Source organism: Limanda limanda, chromosome 1 (genome assembly GCF_963576545.1).
Source record: "Limanda limanda chromosome 1, fLimLim1.1, whole genome shotgun sequence".
NCBI lineage: Eukaryota > Metazoa > Chordata > Actinopteri > Pleuronectiformes > Pleuronectidae > Limanda > Limanda limanda.
The window spans coordinates 24,289,208-24,311,949 of NC_083636.1; the positions used below are offsets into that span (position 1 = coordinate 24,289,208).

At 41.5% G+C, this 22,742-nt stretch overlaps 1 protein-coding gene across 3 annotated transcripts; it reads right to left on the bottom strand.

The window, feature by feature from the left end:
- Positions 1-22,742, bottom strand: zmiz2 (zinc finger, MIZ-type containing 2). 3 transcript variants are annotated; one of them, XM_061092056.1, is made up of 20 exons: positions 22,383-22,742; positions 16,340-16,442; positions 13,201-13,318; positions 12,167-12,381; positions 11,065-11,233; positions 9,546-9,764; positions 8,997-9,209; positions 8,275-8,358; positions 7,974-8,151; positions 7,696-7,837; positions 7,020-7,122; positions 6,762-6,893; positions 6,556-6,661; positions 5,565-5,722; positions 5,382-5,449; positions 5,218-5,286; positions 4,863-5,104; positions 3,780-3,904; positions 857-1,063; positions 1-456 (listed from the first exon to the last, which is right to left on the bottom strand). In XM_061092056.1, the coding sequence occupies exons 2-20, from the start codon at positions 16,387-16,389 to the stop codon at positions 349-351; spliced, it is 2,706 nt and encodes a 901-aa protein (XP_060948039.1). In that variant the 5' UTR covers positions 16,390-16,442; positions 22,383-22,742; the 3' UTR covers positions 1-348. The 3 variants fall into 3 exon arrangements, with proteins under 3 accessions (XP_060948039.1, XP_060948109.1, XP_060948130.1); XM_061092126.1 differs by having other exon boundaries at positions 7,044-7,122; positions 22,383-22,741; XM_061092147.1 differs by lacking the exons at positions 1-456; positions 857-1,063 and adding an exon at positions 1,666-2,882.

Sequence of the window (22,742 nt, forward strand, 5' to 3'; positions counted from 1 at the left end):
CCCCCATCAACTATAACTATCTATACATAAAGATCTCTCAGCCTGTGAGTTGTGCTTTAGTTTAAAATGCTGGTCTGCACAGTCAGAACCCACTGTACTCTTGTATTCTTCATACTTATTGTGGACAGTGTTCAGGTGTGGAGAGTGTTCTTTGCCATTCCCTCTTGAGAGTACTTAACGGACTTCAAAGAAGCGCAGGACACTTCAAAATGACACACGAATGTACACAAGCACACACACATGCACACAGAGTGATGGGTGCCATCAGAGATGGTGCAGTGTTCATCCTGGGCTACAGCAAACAGAGAAGCGGAGGCTGGACTTGCAGGTGTGAGAATCTGAAGGTCATCAGTTGTTCTCGAACAGAGAGAGGAGGTCATCACTGCTGTTGTTCGGGAGGTCGGGGGGGCCCAGATAGGACAGCAGCTCGTCCGGATTGGTCAGCTCAGGAAGAAGCTTCATAACAAAAAAAAAATTGTAATTAATTTAATTAAATACTTCAGACGCAAATTTCAGATTTTTAAGCTTAGTGCTCGTAGTAACTTTATGTGCATTTGCACGCGCCTTTGACTTTTTAAATCAAATAACCAGACCTAAACAGTTTCTCCCCTATTATACTGATGATTTTCAATCAACTGAATATTTGCTATCGAAACCAGAGGTTTGAACAGCTCCTTCCATTTCATAGCTTAATTGTTCATCCTTAAATTTTACTCAGTGGTATGTTATTGTGGTAAAGCATGTGATTTCTATTACACTTACAAAGAGGGAAATCAAGTAATATTCACATCCTGCGGTCTAAAAATAGTTTGTTCTTTCATAAAACTAAACACATGATCAACAGCTTTTCACTCACATCTAGTGCATGATCGGCTCCCTCTCCTCCAGATGCTCCTGGGCCTCCCAGACCAAAGGAGCCTTCGCTCTGCATCCGGTTCTGGGTATTGGTGTTCCGCTGCGACAGCGGGCTGCCGGTGTCACAGAGACCCTGGTTACCATGAACACTGGAGCTGTGCTGCTGCAGGATGTGCTGGGAGTGTTCCATTCGTCCAGGATGAGGGACCTGGCAGTGATGAGCAGGACCAGACACAGAGGAAGAGAGACACAGACACAAAAATAAATCTTTATTTTGGCACACTGCTACAAGACTTCTCTTATTTGACTGTGTATTCACCCCAAACTGCACTTTGTAAGAATCCCTGTGGGCTTTTGATAATAGAGGCTGAACACCAGAAGTGTGTGACAGTGGAGGAGGATGGACTCACACCCTCAGCAGACAGCCCCTCAGCTGTGTGCGACAGGTGGTCTGTGCTTAGTGGCGCAGTACTTTCTGTGAGTGAGAGAATCTCTCCTCAGTCAGTGCTGTCTACTTGTCTACTTCAGGTTCAGTTAAAGCCTCTTAACTGAACTCACAAAACCAGAAGGAAAAGACAGTCAGTGTCGCTCCACAGCAGCACATCATGGAAGCTTTTCTACCAAATCATTACAGGTAGACATCCGCCTCATTTACAGGTTTGCTGCTGGGGCTGTGTTTACTTCTTATGACTTCAAACATCAAATTCATTCTATCTGTGATTTGCACAGGGATGTCCATATATTTATTATATGCCCAGTCCAGAGTTATGGGTACATTTCAAGAATAGAAACAAAACAAAAGGTAGTAAGGATTTTTACAATTAAACTTTTTTTATTCTCATAGAACCAACTTAAAGTTTTATGTTTTCAGTATTCCCTTACCCTATACCTGTAAGATTAAAAATATTCATTGTGAAAAACAATTAGTACAAACAGTACTTAAAGATACATTTGTCAACTCTGTTAGAGCATTTTGGGTAAAATATATAGTAAAACAATACAATACAATTTAAAAAATGTGTCTCCCCTAAGAGAACTTTTGTCTCTACATCCATTAAGTCAATTTGAAGTCTAATAAGATGGAGACTTTTGGTTTTGAAGTAAAAATATAAACATGTTGTGCAATAGTATGTATTTTCTCTAAAAAAATAGCTTTAAGAATTAATGGAATGCTTTGAAATTTAATAAAGCACTTGTGACACAGCCTCTGTTCAAATTCTTAACAATACTACATATCTAAAGCTCATTTCAAAAACAAAATCTTAAACAGAGTTGACACTGACAGTTGCAGAGTTGATATGAATAACAGAGTAGACCCCCCATTGTTTAAAGATAAAACATTTCCTGCCCAACATAGAAACTTTTAGAACAAATTTTAAAACGTGAAAATGATTTAATCCCCACAAATACATCAGAATTACAGATCATCCATAAACTTGAATAATAACTGCACGTGTCTCATGATTAACTGATCTGGAAAATCAAATTGCAAACACTAGGTTCTAATGAGCATCATATTATAGCAAATTCAGGGGCAGCCAGGGATATATCCCAGCTTTCCCAGACCATAGGCAAGCACATTAACCATGTCCTAGTTATTGGTCATGGGCTAGAGAGCAAACACATCCAGAATCGGTCACTGGCAAATTTCTTTGTTTATTTCTACATGACTTCCTGTCACTGAGGTTGGTTGTGGAATGATTCTTTTGATCTTTCCTGACACATTTAATATCATCTGACTCACTCTCTCTCATTCTTCTTTGGTGTCTTGGTACTTTTGTCTGATATCTTTTATCAGCACTTTGTGAAAAAAAAGAGTTCTTTGAAGCTCTGGAGAGACTTAGATTTCCTATCGGTTTCCGCATTTTTGATTGAGGAGAGTCAGACACGTGTCAGTCTCTGGAGGTGTTTATGGTATTTTCGGATGGTGGTTGTTTTTCTTTTTCAGCAACAGCTTAAATTTTTTAATTTCCCTGCATAATTTGGAATTCTCCCATATTATTTTTCTTCATCCTGACCTCCTTTGTCTGAAAAAATAAAAACAAATTTAAATTCAGATATAATTTAGGTAGCATATTTCTTACTTAGAACAAGGGGCATTTGCACTCATCTAACCATGCATTCTAACACTGCTAAATAAATTGCATTTATAAAATTTCACTGTACGAATGTCTAGCATTTCCTGACTTGTATCCTTGTACGACTGTGTTTGCTCATTGAGGTGACTGTTGGATTTCTTATTTTACCCAATTAGAAAAACTAAAAACAAATGTGTAGTTTCATTTTCAAAACACATTCCCTGCTCCTTTGAGTTTGACTCCACAGGAGGAAATGATGCATTTGTTTGGGGACTATTTTCAGTGGCAGATCAATCCACAAACAATGCTGTAAGTCAGTATTTGTGGCAGCAGGACGTGTGTGTGTGTTTGTGTGTGTGTGTGTGTGAGGTGATGAAGGGACAGATCCTGGATGTGTTGTAGTAGTATCTTGAAACAATGGGGAAATCTAATATATCAGACAGATGATACCCGTTGGTGGAATCAGTGTATTGATAGTTATGATCGTTTTCTTAAGATTTGATGACAATGAGAAAAAAACTTTGTTATTAACTTGCCTTTCCATCTCTTTCAGGAGATACAGTATGTGCCTCAGTTGGAGTTACATAATAGTCATTTGTATCACTGGGTTTGTGAAGCAAGCTCATAGTACAGCGCCTTCTGGCAGGGGTCTATTCATGTAGTCTACTCAACCATTAGGGAAAATGTCCTGAGTGAAATGAGTAGAAGACACTGAGCATGATCCACTTCCCTGTGGCCAGAGGCCATGTCAAGAAAAGAAGAGGAATACGTTTCTGTACGTTCCCTACAACATGCATTATTCAAAAAAGGGTGATGGCAGGAGGCATTATTTTAAATGTATCTAACCTGGTCAGACTGATAGGGGAGTAGAGGTGGTGGCCCAGAGGCAGAAGCATACTCTCCCAGTGTCGGGGTGCCAGGAGTGTTGGGGAAGTCTGAAAACCCTGTTTGGCTGGAGAATCCCTGGCTCCCTGCAGAAACAAGAATGAACAAATGTTACCTCTGTGAAGAAAACTAAACAGGTCAGTGCACACTTTATTTTGCCTTGCATAATAGTGGCCGGTGCAGCCTGAAAGAGAAAGGGGGAGGGCACTTCTTTGCATGTTGCTTGACATATTTTTCTGGGTCATCTCCCATCTATTAGCCCAAAGACAGAGCGACTGTGTACAATATGGGCATACAGAAATTACAGATATTATACACAGCACCAGTTAAAAGGACAGATGCTTAATATACATTAAAGCCTCTGGGTATATGGTTTATAAGAACAGCCCTCATTACAAGAATGAGGGCTATCTTCAGTTAAACCCTTAAATCCCTGAAAGAATGACTTTTCACTCTTCCATAACATTTAAATGAATAAAACTTGTCCCAAAAAATAAATGGTAGCCAGTTATTGTTAAATATGACAAATTGTAAGATAACAGTACACAAATGATCATATAACAACTACAATTCCACATGGATGATGTTTGATGATACTTAATTATTGCTTTCTATGACTTTAACTTTTAAAATTGGAAAATTAGGATTGTTTGTAGATTAGAAATGTGTTACAATGACTGTGAGGAAGAATTAAGCCTGAAATGTCCGTACTTGAAATAATATTTTCAGTGAGGTTGTGCAGACCTTTTCTTGTGCCTCCATTTGGAAGTTCTTGCACTTGTACATTTAATAGAACAGAAGAGTTTAATATAATTACTTTATATTCAATTTCAAAACCTAAAAATAGGTGAATTCCTTTATTACGGTTCTTATTTATGCATCAAAATAACTCAAATATACACTGAATATTTTTTGACTGAAGCAGATAAGCTGATGTCCTTTGTCAGAAGGACTCACAGTTTATAAGACCATATTCATTCAAAATAAAGGCACCACTACTAACTCATTGACCCCTTTGACTTCCCTCCTCAAATAGAACCTAACCTGGCCTGTTGTAGTCGGGGGTGTTCCTGCCTCCTGCTGTCAGACTCTGGTATGGAGAGGACGCAGGGCCCAGAGCTGCAATCATTTCCATGACGTTGGGCAACACCATGTGGCTCGGGCTGACTGTTCGGCAGCGCTTCAGCACTGGACCATCAGGCTCCTCTTTTATGTGCAGGTCTGGTTTGATGGGTACTGGTCTCCAACCACACACTGGGTCTATGGTGATCTCCTCATAGTCAGAGCTGGAGACAGAAGAGACAAATGGGTTTTCTAAGTATAATAAAATGCTTTGGACATCAAATATCCAAAAGATAAAAAACACAAACACTTATGAATTTCACATATGAGCGCTTACTTCTGGATATACACAAGAATACCAAGCATGTACTGGTCGACCTCCAGCCCCTCAAGCAAAGCGGTTTTACTGCAGACGAGAAGAACAAAGTGTTATCTAAAGTTTTCACTGAGATGAGTGGATCTGAGACTAGAAAGTGCAATAAGTCCTTGTTAAATACATACTTGCACACAGGACACCTCCAGGTCCCTCTTTCACAATTAAGTTGCAAATAGGACTCCAGGTCAAAACACTACGAAAGAGAGATGTCAACATTAGACAACTGATATGAAAGATTAGGTGTGTGTGAGAGTGTGTGTGTGTGAGTGAGTGAGTGAGTGAGTGAGTGAGTGAGTGAGTGACCTCACCTGTATGTGTCTGCAGTCATGACCTCTGGCTGGCAGCTGGATTCGTCTAAATGTGATCGGGCATTTGAGAGAGACTTTGATTGCAGTCTGCTCCACACCGTCCTCACCGTTCAGACCAGGGGTCCCGGGGATAGTGCCACTGCTGAAGTTTCTCTTGACTGAAACAAAAAGAAGGGAACACAGTCACATCCCTGATCTACAAACACGGCTGGGCGTTGTGACAAGGCATTTCATCTTCATCTAGGTCAATACTGAAGGTATATTTATCAGATTTCTGTTTAATTTAGATTTTTTTTTCATTTATTATTTTAATTTTGAAGGTCTCAAACATATAGTGTAAAGTACCTTGAGATAATGTTTATTATGATTTGGTAATATAAGAATAAAATTGAATTCAATTGAATAATTTGTGAAGGACAGGCGCAGAAAAATGGTAGAGAAACTCATTGTTACAGAGGGAGTGTCCAGTGTAACAATAATAGGCTCCCCAGTTTAAAGTATCCACAATAGTTTAAATCCCTGATTTGTACAGGCACCACCATCAAAAGAGATAATTTAAGACGTGTCTATTTACTGTGGAAAAAGGTCGACTGTGGTTATGAGTATGTGTGTGTGTCAGGTAAAATGGAAGGTATATTGTATAGTGGTGGGGGGGGGGTGCAATTTAAATGCAGCAATTTGCCAAACATTTTCTCTGAGTTCCTGGCTAATCGCATCACAAGAACACATCACTGGTCTGTTTAATGTCAGCCTCTAAGCACTGTAGCCCCCAGCTGGGACAGTGGCCGAGGGGATGAGTAAAGGGAGCACACAGTCGTTGGTTGCTGAAACTGGCAGGTTAGTGAAGCTGTAGTTGAGATTCGGTGACGTTGTGAATCTGTTGCTCAGATCCTTACTTCAGATGAACCGCAAGCTCCTGGCAAAGACCTTTTCAATATCCCATCAGTGGTTTAAATTAAGAAATGGTGGCTACTGTTGGATATGGACTCACTCTTTGTGATGCAGTGCTCAGCCGGCAGCAGTCTCTTTTTCATCAAACCCTGCAGGACAGACCTGACAGACGGCCGGTGGACCAGCTGTAACACAAACAGGTGGGACTGGGGGGAGATGGCGGGGGGTTGAAATGGCTCAGTTTAAAGTGAGACATACAATCAACAGGTTGCATTGTGACACTGCGTTCATTTCAAAGCTACTTACACAACAGCATGCGGTTACTGTGATCTGTACTGTGTTACGTCCTGGCTGACACACTTGCTTTAGGTACAGAGGCTTGTGGGAGGTTTTGTTGTCCCCTCGCTCAATGGACAAAGGGGTTGCATTGACACTAACCTGATCGAGAGGAACAAAATGACAGTATTAGAGTAAAGGTGCATCTAGGAACCCCTAAAGAGACTAAAATGACAGTGAACACCCTTTAAGAAATGGTGTTCTGACAAACACACACACAGTACCAACCAAAGAAAAAGTGAGGATGCTCACTTGCACAGAGGCAGGCCAGTTAGTGTTCATTTGTCTGTCCTCGTGGTGGTAGCACTTAAACTGCAGCTCCAGGTCAGGTCTGCAGGGGGAGACATAGCACAATTAATCAGGGAGAGAATGGGTGGGGTTATCAGACATTCCTCATCTGCTTTTCCTCATGTGGTATTTCAAATGACTCAGGAGGAGAAACGAGTGAGATGCACTGCTCTGAATACACACTGTGTTACAGAGGGTCCCAGCTAAAGTCTGGCCTCTGCTTTGAGGTTGCTCATCTGCACTACACAGCAGCTCACTCTCACTCTACCCTTTGTAATAACAAAATTAAAACACTAGTTTTAATATAAAAAAATAATGATATCCTCCCGTTACTCAAATTTCAACTTTTAAAACCAGGATCTTTATCAGTTTAAAAATCCATGTACATCACATATATTCAACCAAAACATTTTAGACCAGTGCTTTAAATGTAACATGTAATCTCTGTTTGCAATTTACATTATAAGAAGCAAGAAAAATTGGACACCAAATACACACGCGCTGTGTTTAGGGAAAAATCTGCCCAAATCATCGGTGGGTGTTAAAAAAATAACTAAAATCAGAAAAAAAGATGATATTTATTCCTAAACACATGATCAAAAGTCAGATTTCTCACCTCAACATGAGTGTTTTGTAGACGGAGTCTCTGAGCTGGAAGGCGTGGTTACTGACAGCCAGGTTGTGCTCAAGTCTGAACGGCTCTAACACGACACCGTCTCGTACTGGGAAAGTCAGCCGCAGGTCATCGCTGGGGTTACCTTGAAAAGGGAGTTAAATACACTTTAGTTTAGAATTGGCTTATAACAAAGGATGGGTCTATAATGGAAAATTCTACCATTGTACCACACTATGTACTATCTCTCCTTATGGATACTATTCCATCACCGGTCTCACCTGTAGAGGGCTGCAGGGTGCTGATGTTGGGTTTGGTGTCTGGTGGAAGGTAGGGTGGTTTTGTGTCCTGGCCTGGGGATAGGTAGGGGGGTATGGTAGTGCCAGGTGTCATTGGGGGGGTGGGGTTCCCTCCCATCGGTGAGACTGGATACCCGGGCATCACTCCACCCCGACCCGGCTGAGATACGAGGATGAGGAAGCGTGTTTAGAACTTCAGATCCTCAGCAGCGTATTTCTGTGTAATCTTAACTGGACTCAGTCTTTAGTGAAAGGGACTGTGGTGTGTGCATAGATGTCTTACCCCGTTCACTGCGGCCTGCGTGAAGGCATTGTATCCCCCTGCTCCTCCTGTTGGCAGGCTGCCCTGACCATTGAACGGCTCCGACTAGTGAACACAAGACAGGAAACAAGACAGTCAGCTAATGGTCTGTTTATCTGGACCTGGAGTAGTTCACTGTGGTGCAGAAATTAGTGTGGCCTTAATTATTCAGAAACTTTTAAGGATTCAATTTTTTCCCTGTTTTGATCAAATCAAAAAGTTAAAAGGCTGCAGTCTAATTATTAATGAAAAATAATTAAAGATATGATAAACATGCCTATTAGTTGGTCAATAAAAATTCAGCAAATATAAAAGAATTTCACAATCAAAATGTCATAAAGCCTGAAAACTGACAACCCTAAAATCTCCTGTTTTGTCCAATGTATAGACTGAGACGAATAATAATAATAAGCTGTTTGAGAGTCATTCTGTGTCACCTATATTTTCTTAGCTTTTGTCAACTTACTATATCTTGATTTTTGTTTGCAATACAAACTATTTTGTTGTTCCTTGCAACATTTGTTTTTATCCTACCCTTTAAAAGCATTAAGAGATCCTCAGAAAAAAGGCTTGCTTATGTAATTATGCACTTATGTTGACAAGAACATTGGAACATTTCCTGGAATGATCAAAAGTTCAGATATCAATATGGTATCAATAATGGTATCATTATTGAGTGTGTGTTATTGGTTGGAAGTGATTACCTTATAATATTGTGGAGGATTAGGCTGAACTGCTCCAGGAGGGAACTGCGCTGGGTTGTGTGGTCCAGAAGGGTACTGTCCCATTAAAGGCATCCGGCTGGAGGGGTAAGAGGGTGAGGGGGCACATCTCTGCTGTGGGCCGGGGGGGTACTGCAGAGGCTGGTTGGGGTATCCCGACATCCCACCAGAGCCGTACTGCTGTTGTGGATAACCCTGCAAAAAAAATATATAGAATGGAGCAGTTACTTAACCGTTGTTATTTTTGAAGTTTATTGAGAAGCAAACACAAGAGTGAGTGACTGACATTTTCTTTCTCTACAACACTATTTGTGAAGGTAACGGACATCATCCTAATATTCCAGCCAAGCCAATATTCAACCACAAAGAGGGAACTAATTGTATACATTTAATTTCATAAACATAAGCAGTGGTTTTTCTGTTGGCAAAAGGAATCCAGGACACATGCAGACAGAATAATCAGTCATCAACTAGTAAAACTGAATTTCGAAAGCGTGAGCAAACATCCATGAGTTAACAGTCCTCTCTAACCTCTGACTGGTAAGGCCGTTTCAGCCCCTGCTGTCCACCAGGATAGCCCACATGCTGGGCCATCTTCTGTGCCTGTGCAGCGTGAGAGGCATATAAGCCCCCAGCGGAGGGTGGAAGTCCAGGCCTGGAAGGGACCATCCCACCAGAGTTCATCATCTGAGGGCCACGGGGGCCCGAATGGGACAGGAACTGGGTGCTGTAAGTTGATGCTCCACCCATCTGGGAGGGAAAAGAAAAGCAAGAGACCAGATGAGGGATTGCAGGGTAAAAACAAAGCTCTCATAATAAAAAAAAAGTAAAATCGCTGTAAGTTACTGTAAGAACAGGTGTTTACATCTACTTTAGAGTTGGTTTATGACGAGGAGGAGGCTGCAGAGTGAATACATTTGAATAATTAACTGCAAAAAACAAAAACCTGCTTGTTCAGAGGGATGGTGCTGGACATTCCTGAAACTCCTTTTCATTTGAGCTCTTTAATAAGAACCAACAGAGATAATGACTGTTTGCTAAGCTTCTACAGTGACTCTTATTATGTAAATAAGAAGTCTGTAGAGTAAAAAGTCTGGCATGGAAGAGCAGTGTCATATTATGTGATGTCTCTCCTCTTAATAAGAAACATGTGTTGTGAGTGGAGAGGGAGCAGCTTCTGCTTCGCAGCCGTCGACACCAAACATTACAACTCTAAACCAGGCACGGTGTCAAAGATGTCGTTTTTCCTGAAGTCAGCAAAATGCAACACTTTTGAACAACTAAGCTGAAAGTTAATGTGTGACTTCCAGTGTTTCCTCTGTCGTTAATGAAAGACCGCATCTCATATAAGAGCGAGACTATAATTGATTTCAGTATAGTGCGGCATGCAATGTAAAATGTATAAGTTTACTGAAACACAACCCTGGGAAATACACTGAAGACATCCTTCACTGAACCACTGGCCTCATGATGTTAAACTAACTAATTAAAATTAAATTTTTAAATCAACCTAATCTGCTGAAAAACTGACAGGGACAGGCTGCATCTGCATTGGATCCATTTAAGAAAAAAAACTGAAATGAGTCTGGACTGGCTGAACAACACCACTGCATTCTGCAGACCCCCGGCTTCTGTACCGACCAAGACATTAACAGGGAAAACTGCACATTCAGAACTCCAAAACAAATAATTTACTTCAACTCCTGTATTTCAGTGGTTCAAAAATGCCTTCTGCAGAATATGAGGATGTGACATCATATTTAGTCGGCTTCAAATCAGGCAAATTTACTTGAGTAAGACTGAAATAGGGTTCATTCCTTTCTAGAGAAACACAAACTAGAAAAATGACATCCATGTAAAACAAATCTTATCAAATCTTATTCATATTTAGGGTTAAATTGATAGAGGAAAAATTATTCTTTGCTTTTATTTAGGTGTGTGCTGCTTTCCCAGTTTCTCCCTTACTTCGTTCACTCGGCCTGAACTCACTAATAAAAAAGTGTGTGCCTTCCCTCCCTTCCCTGTTTTTATTCTTTCCAGGCACGTTTACCTGTCCATAGCTCATCTCCTGGTGCTGTTTGTCCTGTATTGCTGAAACAGTTGCTGTGGCAGTGGCAGTTGCTGTGGCGGCGGCGGCAGCAACAGCAGCGGCAGCAGCCTGAGTGAATTCTGAGGGAGGACGCGTGCCCAGACCGGCACCTCCACTGTTACCAGAGTAACTGCAGGGTAGAGGGAAGACGGGGGAGATGAGTGGGCAGTGAGCTCAGAGTACTGAGCGTACGAGCGTGAGAGGTGTCGTCACTAGCATGAGTCAGAGCAGTGGGTGAGGAGCGGCCACGTTGACATATGTTAATGCAAAAACCCCACAGCATGACAACAGCACGTAACAAACAGCACAGTCCTGAATAAAAATATATACAAATTCAATTATCATAGTCAATTGGTCATTTCAATATGTGTGTGGCATGAGCAGTTTTGAAAGTAGAGGAACCTTTAACAAGACACAATGAGTTTCTTGGGTTTGTGGTCTTTTTGTTTTGTTTCCCTCTTTTTTTTTTAACCACCTTTAGTTCTGAGTTCAGTGTCTGTGATCATTGTGAAAGTGAAAGTGAAAAGTTAGCTTGACCTTTTTAGAAAGGCACAGTTACGAGAAATACACCAGGTTGTGTATTTGGTTTGGTAGTCTATATATTGGAATTTCCCTTTTATGTAATTGTAACAGGGTTAACTGTTGCAGGAGCTTGTTAGGAACTTTTGAGTTGATTTGATGCACGTGAAGCATAGATGTACAGTACTGATCCTCCATCAATGTTTAGGATAAACATATATTCTATTTCTTTTCTGTCACAGAAGCTGTGGTATTTTCAGTTGTAGTTATTGGGGGCTCAGCCATGTGCCATGTTTGTGTGCGTTGACACAGTAACCTTCACCTTAAATTTACTTTGAATCACAACACCAATACTGTCCTTACGTCTGGACATCCATAAGAAAAGTTTGAATAAAATTTTTGCTGGTTTGTTAAGGACACATATCCGAATGAAGTTTCCTCTACATTCATAAAATATAAGCAATTTAATTTACAGTTCCATTTTAAGAAAAATCCCTTTTTGAATTTCTTCTCAGTGAAGCTGAGAGAAAATCATCGAGCATACCTTCCACCATAGGCCGAGGATTGGTTGTAGGCGGCGTTGGGGCGTCCGTACATAAGTGGGTGACCGTAGCCTTTAGATACAGCGTCTCCATATGACTGTTGTCCCATAAACTGGGAGGCCATGCCAGGGCCCATCCCAGGGCCCATCCCAGGGCTGCCACCAGGCATCATGTGGCTGCCAGAACTTTCACCTGGACCCATTGGTGCACAGAACACCTACATACATAGGAAAGGGGGAGAGGAAGGGGGTTAGGGGTGGTTATCACAGTCATAAGAACCATAAAGCGTTGAATACGTTACATTAAATCAGTTACAGAAAGCAAGTGAAACAACAGAGAGACACACTTAACAGTCACATTCACCTGAAAGAGAAACTTCAACTAAATGTTCTGGAAGTTCTTTAATCAATAAATTTAATGAAACTGGGAGCCAAGTATTGAAGTGAATGATGGCCTTCTGTCCAGTATATTATTATCAAGTACTATTAAATGTGAATTGTGCCAACAGTTACTTTTACTGAAATAAGAAAGGAGGAGAAGACATTGGTATAGATGATGTGTGAGACCTTTGAACTGATTCGGGCATGAGGAGGGCGAGTTTTGGGTGCATTTATGACCACTGAGAGATATGGACCACACATGATAACAAACAGACCAATCACAGTTATTTGGGTCTGTGTTGTCATGATGTGCAGTTACATTTCAAGAGAGGTGCGTGTCACTGAGTGGACAGTACAGTAGCTACAGGCTTGATTCTGCAAAGTACAAATTGGACTTAACAGACAGACGGCAATCAGACTCTGTGACTACCAGCTCAAAATAGGAACAATAACAGAATTATGAAACTATCAATCATAGTCAAAAGAAATATGATAAAAAAGAGCCACAGTTGTACTTTCAGATTTAAAGTTCAAAATGACGGGCCTCAATTCCCTGCTCTGAGATAAACAGAAGCTTTTTTTGTATCAGGTTCTGTTAATTCTGGTTTTGTGTAGTTACAGCTCACGAAACAAAATGTCCCAGAGTCATGTATTACCTGACTGTGTGTGGGATTGGTCACGCCCCACACTGTGGTTACTACAGAGAGAGATCCTGGGTGCTGATTGGTGCCTGGTTGCCAGGAGACTGGGTCATTTAGATAGGGGCCGTCACTGCTGCAGAAGGATACAAAGCTGAGTTGGTGGGGATTGTTGAGGAGAGAGCGTTCATTCACATATCAGATATAACAGTTCAAAATCAGAGTATCACAACATTTTATTAGGATCCATTTCTGTATTACACTTTTGGGCCCAGCTGTGGAGCAGAGACAGTGCACCTAGGTGGTCAATTCATCATTTACTTTGCTGAGTTAAAGATTAACCTGAGGGTGGTTTCGTCATCTGACAGTTGAGGTTACAAACCATTTCCTCAACAGGAAACAACCACATTAGCAGTACTCTCATACCACATTATTTGCAGGGGCCTTTGGCTGAGATCTCTTCTACTGCCACTGTCGTTTTTTTAATATTTAAAAAAATTATTTCACAAAATTTTGCATTATTTAATTTATTCAAATATAAATCAGCCTCACTCCTGGTTTGTTTGTTTTTCTTTCTCTCTTCTTTCGTCATTTCTTTTCAGCCGCGGCTCGTCATGTCAGTGAGTTAGAGACACATTTCTTGCTTTCATAGCTTTCCAGAGAGCGACAGAGTGGTCTACAGTCTTTGTGGCTGTGCTCAATTAAAGGCTGTTCTGGCTCGATAAAAGCTCAAAATCAAGATGCTTCCAAAATGTCTGAACAAAAAACACTCGACAGCTGCTTTGTCTTAACAGTGTGTAAGAAAGAGTCAGACTGGTTGGTCCAGTTTTTAGGGAATTTATTCCCTTTGCTCTTCTAATTATTCATAGATCAGTCTGAGGGCAGTAATGCCTGCACTATCAAATGAAAAAACAAGCAAAAACAAGTATTACATGTTTTGCTTAAATCATTGTGCAAACATGTGTGTGTTATTTCAAAGGCTTAATGGATTAATGAATGTAAAAGGATATAATGTAAAATCCAATATTCAAGTAAAGCAGAAAGCCAAAAGCACCAACTAATAGTGACTATCAGAGCGCACTACTATTGTATAACAATATAGGAGAAGCGAATCGTTACCTTCACAGAAACACAAATATCGATAAACTGTTAATCCCATCTCTCTGAAGGCTATAATTATATAACATAAATGACCAGTGTCTATATGGTAAGAGGCTCTGTGTGAAACTGAAAGTGAAAAATTGTCGGTATGGGCATGATGAGCACTATACCAGTCATTGATTATCTATCTGAACACAAGCTGCTGTCATTTACCTGTATATTATGTTGACTTTGTCACAATAATAAAATCAGGGATTTATCAGAACCTCATGGGTGGCTGTTGGTTAGCACAGTGTTTATAAGACATAACTAAATCACTTTTCATTCTCTGGTCAGGCAACAGAGATAAGAAACAGAATAGAAGAGGCCACAGAGAGCAGTGGACCGAAGGGCAGACTAAAGCTGTTCTCAGATATGACCTGCGAAGGACCTGCAGACAGTTTGGTCCAGACTTTCTCCAGAGGTTTCTTTTACAAGTTTATGAACAACCCAGCAGGATCTTCTTAGCTCAGAGGCATTCACAACAGCAACAAATGCTCCACTGTGTTCAGGTGAGAAGTGGTGCAGCAGACAGAGGGATGTAATGTATTCATTCTGCTGCGGAAATCACGTGATTTTGGTTACATCCCATCAACCCTGTTCACCAAAACCTTTCTTGAAATCTTCGTCAGTGTCTTCTTCGTGTATGGCTCTTCCTTTTCATCAAGAGATGTTTGTTTTGTTTTTTGCATTTATACGTCTGTCGAGTGTTAGAAAAATGCAGACTTTATACTAGGTGGTCAGGCACAGAAAGGCTACAGAAACTCTGGAGGCTCTCACTCCTTCATTTGCCGCTTGTCGGACATTTGCTCAGACACATAAACCTCCTCCAGAGAAACTCCAGAGGTTTTCCGGAGTTCAGTGCATGTCTAAAGGCAGCTGGGTCTGTAGTTGTCAGTCACAGCAGGGGTCTGAGTAGCAGCTGCGCTCCGCCTTCTCTAACTTTCTCTGTGATCACTCATTTCAAATGCCAATACATCAGATCACACTGTGGTTATTAACCTGTTATTCTAGCTTCAACTCAAACCTTTATCTCTGTGCACAAGGACTTAAACTGGGTGTTTGCTTGATGATAATCAAACACATCAAAGGAGAATCCTGCAGAGGTGGCTGGCACTTTGGTCGCGTGTCTTTGCCTCAAACGGATTACTTCTCATGCCGTTTTAATTTTGATGGTGGAGACTGGAAGTACCAGTGGCACAGAATTTCTGCAACTATTCTTTATTAAGTGATAAAAAGTTGAGAGAACTCTCTGAACATGTTATTTCACAATCCTAAAAGCACTCACTTCACTGGGAGGAAATACCACAGCGTGCAGCAACATTTAACATTTACAGAGGAAGAGATTTGACCACTATTAAAGTTGTTTGGGCATTTCACAGTATACAGAGGTTGATATATAGAGAACCTGAAAACACAAGTGACGTTTATCTCACGTTTTTGTGCATATAACTTGATAAGACAACTCAAAGTGAACTGACCAGTTTATGACCAGCTTCATGAACAGTGATCCAGTACCACATTCCGTAGCTGTACGCAGCTCAACTTCTGCAATGCAATGTGACTACATCTGTCATCTGCTGTCTCATGCAAGCCCACATTCCTGGCAATTTACATTGACACGCAAACACTGGATTTCTACTGTTAAACTTGCAATCATCGCAAAAAAGGTAAAACAGTTGCCACCTTCTTGAGTTACAAATTCCATTGAGCTCATATGCCTCAAAACACAATATGTCACCTGAACAGGATTCCTGGATCCTATTTCATGTCTCACGAATACCTTCAGCTACAAGCGACACACCAACGCAACCACCTGCATCGGTCGGAATTTCTGCTTAGGTTCAGTGACACAAAGACAGAGCTGGAATAAGTTAAACTTGTTTCCACCAAACACGCCCCTGGGCCCAACAACAAAACCGTGACAAATACAGCACTGGGCAAGTCAGGTGAGGTGTCACATGGTTCACCTGAGGACGCCGAGTTTAATGTCACCACTGTGTGTTTGTGTGTGTACCTTTGTGGATTGGGAGGCAGGGAGGGTTTCATGGAGTTGAGGTGGTTCATCGGATGAACGGGGGGATCATCAGAGAGCCCCCACTGTCTTCAAGTGGCAGGTCCTGTGAGAGAGAGGGGGAAAGCACACACATAAAAAGACAGTTACTCAAAGCTCATTTGCTGCACAGCAACAATTTATCATCACTGCAGCCCATACTGTGTGCACTAAGATATAGTGCCCTCCCACTCATAGCCACTCACTTTAATCTCTGTGTGTCTGGATGTGTCTTTGTGTGTCTGGATGTGTCTTTGTGTGTCTGGATGTGTCTTTGTGTGTCTGGATGTGTCTTTGTGCGTGTGTGTGTGGACTGTGCACATCAAAATGTTAGCCTATCACTGACTGCTGTAGCTCTGATACCTCTCAAAAGGAGGGGGGAGGGGTGCTGGGAGCTAAATTTAGCATGCTGATTTCAAAAGGAATTTAAGAGAACGGAGATGTGAGGAGGCAGACGCTCCGCCCGGGCACGCCGACGTACAATCAGGCGCTCGCCAACACACGCTTGTTCTTCTTGTTCCTGGATTTGGTTCATTTAATAACAGCCCTCATGTTTATCCGCCACCTTCCCTTCTTCAATACGTGATCTTTTCTCTATTTCCTACACAATCCTCATTTCCACTCTGCTGCTGCCAACTGCTGCTCTCCTCCTACCTCCCACTAATGATTTTCTTTATCTGACGGTTACCAACTGACATGCTAATTTTCCAACATCAGAGCCTTGCCTCCACATCCCCTCCCCCTTGGTTCTTCTCTCTGGTTTCCCTATTGCACTTTGCAGATTTGGGTCAGACACCCCACATCTTGTACAGCAGGAGGGGAGGAGAGGGCTCCTCAGATCAAATACCTGTATTCCCTCCGATCAAAAGACACTGTCAGCCTCCAAACAGCACCTTGCAACTTCCATCACAGCTCAGCAGCTAAACCACACAATGCAAGATGTCTGTCTTCATCAGATGCTGCAGCACAGCCTGTACCTGCAGAGGAAGGATTGAGACACACTGTTCCCTCGGTTGACCTCAGCTTTCAGACTGTTTTTCACCCACGGCTCTTTGTGCTGCCTGTTCTTTTCTTGTCCTCTGCCTCTTCCTCTGCCATCAAACTGACAGCCAAAACACTGCGGGCGCTCAATCAACCCTCAACTGACCCTGTGCTCCCACAGCCCCTGTGTTGTTTGGTTAGCACTGATTTCAGCTTTCACGAGCAAAATGAGATGAAACAGAAAGCAAGACATGAACCTGTTCAAGGCAGTTTATCCAGATGTTGTGGTGTTTTAAACAAAAAAGTGTTATCTGCAAATCATATTCTCACTGCTACAATCATAAACCATCAGAAAAGGTTTTTGTTGGCGAAACTTTGCATATTGCTTGTACTGTTACAATATGAAAAAGGTTCCAGGCTGAAGGTCTGGACTTTTAGTATGGCTGAGACAATGTTTTCATTACTGATTATTCTGCAACGGTTTTCTTTTTCAATTTAATCAAAAGTTAAACAAATATGATTTCTAAGAGTCTAAGGTGACATCTTCAAATGTCACTACAAATTCAATGCATTCACAAAGAAAAGCAGCTAAATGTCACATTTCAGAACCTGGGGCATTTGGTATTTTTGCTTTTTCAATCTAATTAATTCATTCACTTATCACTTTAGCCTTAAATTACACAGTGAGACAATTGTTTATATTTCATAAAGCAACTGTTTTACACTCAGAGGAGGATGCGGTATATGGTGGCAGCATCAACCTGCTCATCGTTACTTTACCTGGACTGCTCTGATGTGATTATGTAAAACAGCCTTAAGGACTTTGAGAAGTTATGTTTCATAATCAAAACCAAATTACTAACATTAATAGAAACATATTGTAATCTCTATACATTCAATTTAGGCAGCTAATTACATCTTGAGCCAAAAGGCCACAATCATTTTCAGTTAAAGTGATCATCAGTTTGACTTACGTCACAGCCATTAGTGATCCAGTGTGCATCAACTGCTTGCGGGTAGGAGAGAATGGCAGCTAGTCAGCAAACATGATTAAACACTCCCTCTGCTTCTTTGTCAAATAGAAAGCAAAGAGCTCTTTACATAATTTATTAACTGCCACTCATTGTTTTCTGACTTGAGCCGTCACATTAACCGATCAAGGTTCTTACTTAAGTGCCTCTTTTATTTTGACAATCACTTAATAATACTGACGATCTCATGACCCAATCATTTATGGCACAATTTATATTGGGAATAAAATGAAACGATCTGACAGAGAATTAATCAGCAAAGATTTGATGAATCCTTTAGGTCTTTCCTCAAGGAAAAAACCTGTCAACCCAGTTGGAGCGAGAGGATTTCTAGATTTTCTGGTTTATAACACAGTCATTTGGGTTTTTGGCTGTTGATTGAGTGAACTATGGAAGAAATGTAAGAATGTCTTTCAGGCTTAATGTTCCAAGGCCCTTTTCCCCCTCCCAATACATAATGCCAAATTGCCATTTTAGCAAGGTGTGGCCAACACTACACTACTGAAAATAAGTTATTCTTCGCTGCTCTAAAAACAGCTCTTGATAGTGGCAATGCATTGCAGCTGTTGTTTTGAGACGGCAAAGAATAAGTGATTTAAAGGGAAAGAAATTTGCTGTCTTATCTGGATGAAACAAATATATTATTAAAAAGAAGATGTGAATATAATAGACGTGGTATTGGATCGGTAAACAGATTTGCTTACTCGCCTTTGACCTGCAATTCTGCAGTATCTGAGACATGTCTAGTTTGAACCCAAACTATTGTTTTTTCAGACACCAAAATAAATAGCTGCTCTTAATCAGCCACTGAAAACTGGATATATTAAAAAGTGAAGTTGGTAAGTCAACTGAGTCTAAAAATGTGTCAATATCATCTTCTGATCTCTGTGAAAGTCCTGAGCTCAACTCATGTATTACCTCAACCTCTTCACGACATGGACTCTCGCTCTTTGTGAGACCTCTCCTGACTTCCCAAAGCCTTTGTCAAAAGTGGTGTTTTATAAGCACCTGACAGCAGCAGATGGTAAGAAAGTCACAAGGCTCCATATTAATAGTGCACTTTCACAATCTTAGTTGTCCTGTACACATTTTTTTAAATAAATACCTTCCTGGTGAAGACGAAACAGGTGACGAGAGTATTCTCAACAAATAGAACCTCTACCAAGGTAGAGCTATTGGCAACCATGGATGTGAGCCTTCAGCTGCTAATGTAATGTGTCACATTACTTAATTAATATTTCATATGTGGTGCTTCTCATCTCAGCTTCAGAGATCGCCACCTACACTGATGTCTGGTTCTGCCAGAGGTTGTGGGAACTGTTGGGTTTCTCCAGAATATTGTAGGGTCTAGGCCTTACTCTATAAAGAGTCTTGAGATAATGTGTGTTGTGATTTCGCTCTACACAAATACAGTTTTATTCAACTGAAATTAATTTCTGTCCTTTCAGCCAACACAATCAATGAAAAATATGCATTATATTCTAGCCTTAGTTAGTAGATAGGATCGATCCAATACTGGGTCTGAATTCAATAAGATGCTATAGGCCTGCTTTGTACGAACAAGGCTAAGAGCCATTGACAGGATGTAATACAAATCATGACAGTGTCTATATTATCATAGACACCTGGAGGACACTGACTGAACTTTTAAAGAAATAAACGGTTTGCGATCCAAAAAACTTGATAATAATGAAAAATACCACTTTGGACAGCTCAAAAGCGAAATTTTCCTTTTACCTGGAAATAAAACTATTTAAAAAGGTCTGTTGCTTTTCTTTGTCTAATGTGGTTGTAAGGTCAATTTTTGGTTCACCAAAAATAATCTATTGATTAACAACTAGAAGACTAATATACATAACTGTTGGTGCAGAACCCAATGTTTATAGTGAAAATGAAATGATCAGTCAATTATTCGATTAGTTGAATTTATGAGGAAAAATGCAACAAAATGCACTGATTCCAGCTCGAATGTAAATGTTTGCTGCTTTTCTAAATCTTCTATGATATCAACTTGGAGGTCGGGTTGGACAGACAATAAAGACATAATCAATTAATTGATTACTAAATAATAAGAGAGTTAATTGATAAAGATAATCATTAGTTACTGCCTTCATATATACTTTTAAATATGGCTGCACACACAATAGTGAAAAGAGCTAGGTCTACACAAAGGGAACTGAGGAAAACAGAAAGAGTACAACTCTGAACCAATAGAAGTGATAGTGAGGTGCTTGTCTGCCAACATCTCTTCAAGGCAATGTGTGAAAATCGGAATAAGGAAATCGCAGATGAAGGCCAAAGGCTCACATTTACAACACGCCCACTTAACTGGTGACCTGCACTGCTCCTCTTTAATAAAGCACTAATTGAGAGTCTCAATGGGATCTGAGAGATTAACCAATTAAACACCATCATGAAAGGAAAGCGACAGATCACCACAATGAAGGGCCAATTCCAATTCAAGTCCAATTCAAGACATATGTGCCATGCACAGTATTTTGTGTACTACAGGTGCCTGGAATAAGAATTTCAATTTCAATTAATAGACTCATTTTGTACCATAAAAGGATCAAATATAGTGTCCGGAAACTGTATTAAGTTACTTCACTGAAAATCCTCATTTTTATCATTTAATTGTGTGTATATGGATCAACAGTAGAGACGCAAGTAGTAGCAAAAAAACATTTTATTGGGTATTTAAGTTTATTCTATAGCCTGATCATAAATCTGTCATTTCAGTGGTTTTGGTGTCTGGTTGGAGAAATCAAGCCACCAGATCACACTAACTTTTGCAGTTTTTCAAGCAAAAATGCCAAATATTCTCTGGTTTCACCTGCTTAAATGTGGGGGTAGGATTCTTCTCTTTGTCATGTGTGACAGCATGGCTAACATCACAGTGGGCTCTAATACACTGTCACAGCACAGTAGTAATCGTGTATATATCTACATGAAATCATTGGGGATAATAATCAGCAGACTAACTGAGCTGCAGAGAACATGAGGAAGATCATACAGCCAAAAACTAAAAAAAACACTAAGAACATGTGGAGGCTTCAAACAGCAGCAGCCTCAACACAAGCCCCTCACTTCACTCTGCAGTTGTCTCAGCACCTTCATTATCCAACACTTCTTCTTCATCATCTCATGTAAACACTGACCCTGGGTGACGGAGCCCGGCTTCCAGCCAGGACAACATGTTATTGTACCCATGGTATATTCAGGAAGTCCTGGCCCAGAGGGACAAACGGGCAACCTCACCTCAGACCCACTGCGACGCCACCACACATGCATGATATAAAAACAACAACAACAACAGTTGTGAGGCATGTAGCCTGTTGGGGGGGTTGGTCTCCCTTACACAACCTCTCACATGATGTGGTTATCGATCTGTGAACATACGACAGTCGGAATCAATCAAAGCAGGCGATCACACTAGCACACTCACGTCTAACCTGCAGCTCCTCCCGCAACTCAGCGAACCAAACATGCCGCTCACATTCGCAGCAGATCGGAACAAAGCCTCTCCGCGGTGTAGGAGTCCAGCCTGTCCCCCTCTCTCCGGCTCTGTCTGTCAGTGGGTAGCACGAATGTGTGTAAAATGCCAAATCGTGGCGGTGTTCTGTTGCACCTACCTGCCTCAGCTGCTTTACAAACGCAGATACGTCCACAGCCCCGCGGTAAAAAGCGACAATAAACGAGGGGGAAGAGCGTGAAAAGGCGTCCGGCGGAGGGGAGAGTCCGGTGTCGTAGCCTGACGGTGTGAAGTTTAGTGTGATGTGTCGCTGGGGAGGAACGGGTGGAGGAGCGAGTGGAGGCTCTTTAACACGCTGCTGCCGCTGTTAGCCACTCAGTGCTAACTAGCTCCCCGTCAGTCCGCGGCACGTTAGCCCGTCGTTACACTACCTGTCTGCGCGGAGGGTGAGAGCAGCTCTAGCCAGACAAGCTGGGCCCCCGTGTCTGGGAGAAAGTGAAAGCTGCTCGGCCCGGTAGCTTACCTTTCACCACCGCAGGAGCCGCTTGGTCGCCAGACAGCGTTGCGTTAGCCGGGCGACATTAGCCTGCTAGTGTCGCAGTCGGGCTAGCGGGGAGAAGAGAGGCAGCCCCGATGAGCGGAGCCGTGGTTACTAGGACCTGTTAGCTTGTTGTTTCCACACCCCGGGCTTATAATAAGTGAGTAACACTATTCATCAATTGGCCCGTAATGGCTCTTGTGTTGCGAACTTGACACGTTAAGCTACACACACTAACTAAGTACACGCGGGTTAATAGTTGCGGTGTGCGCTCGGGCCCATAACCTGGCACCTCGGCTCGGCTTCACCTCCCTCATTGCACAATGACCCGCTATAATATATTCA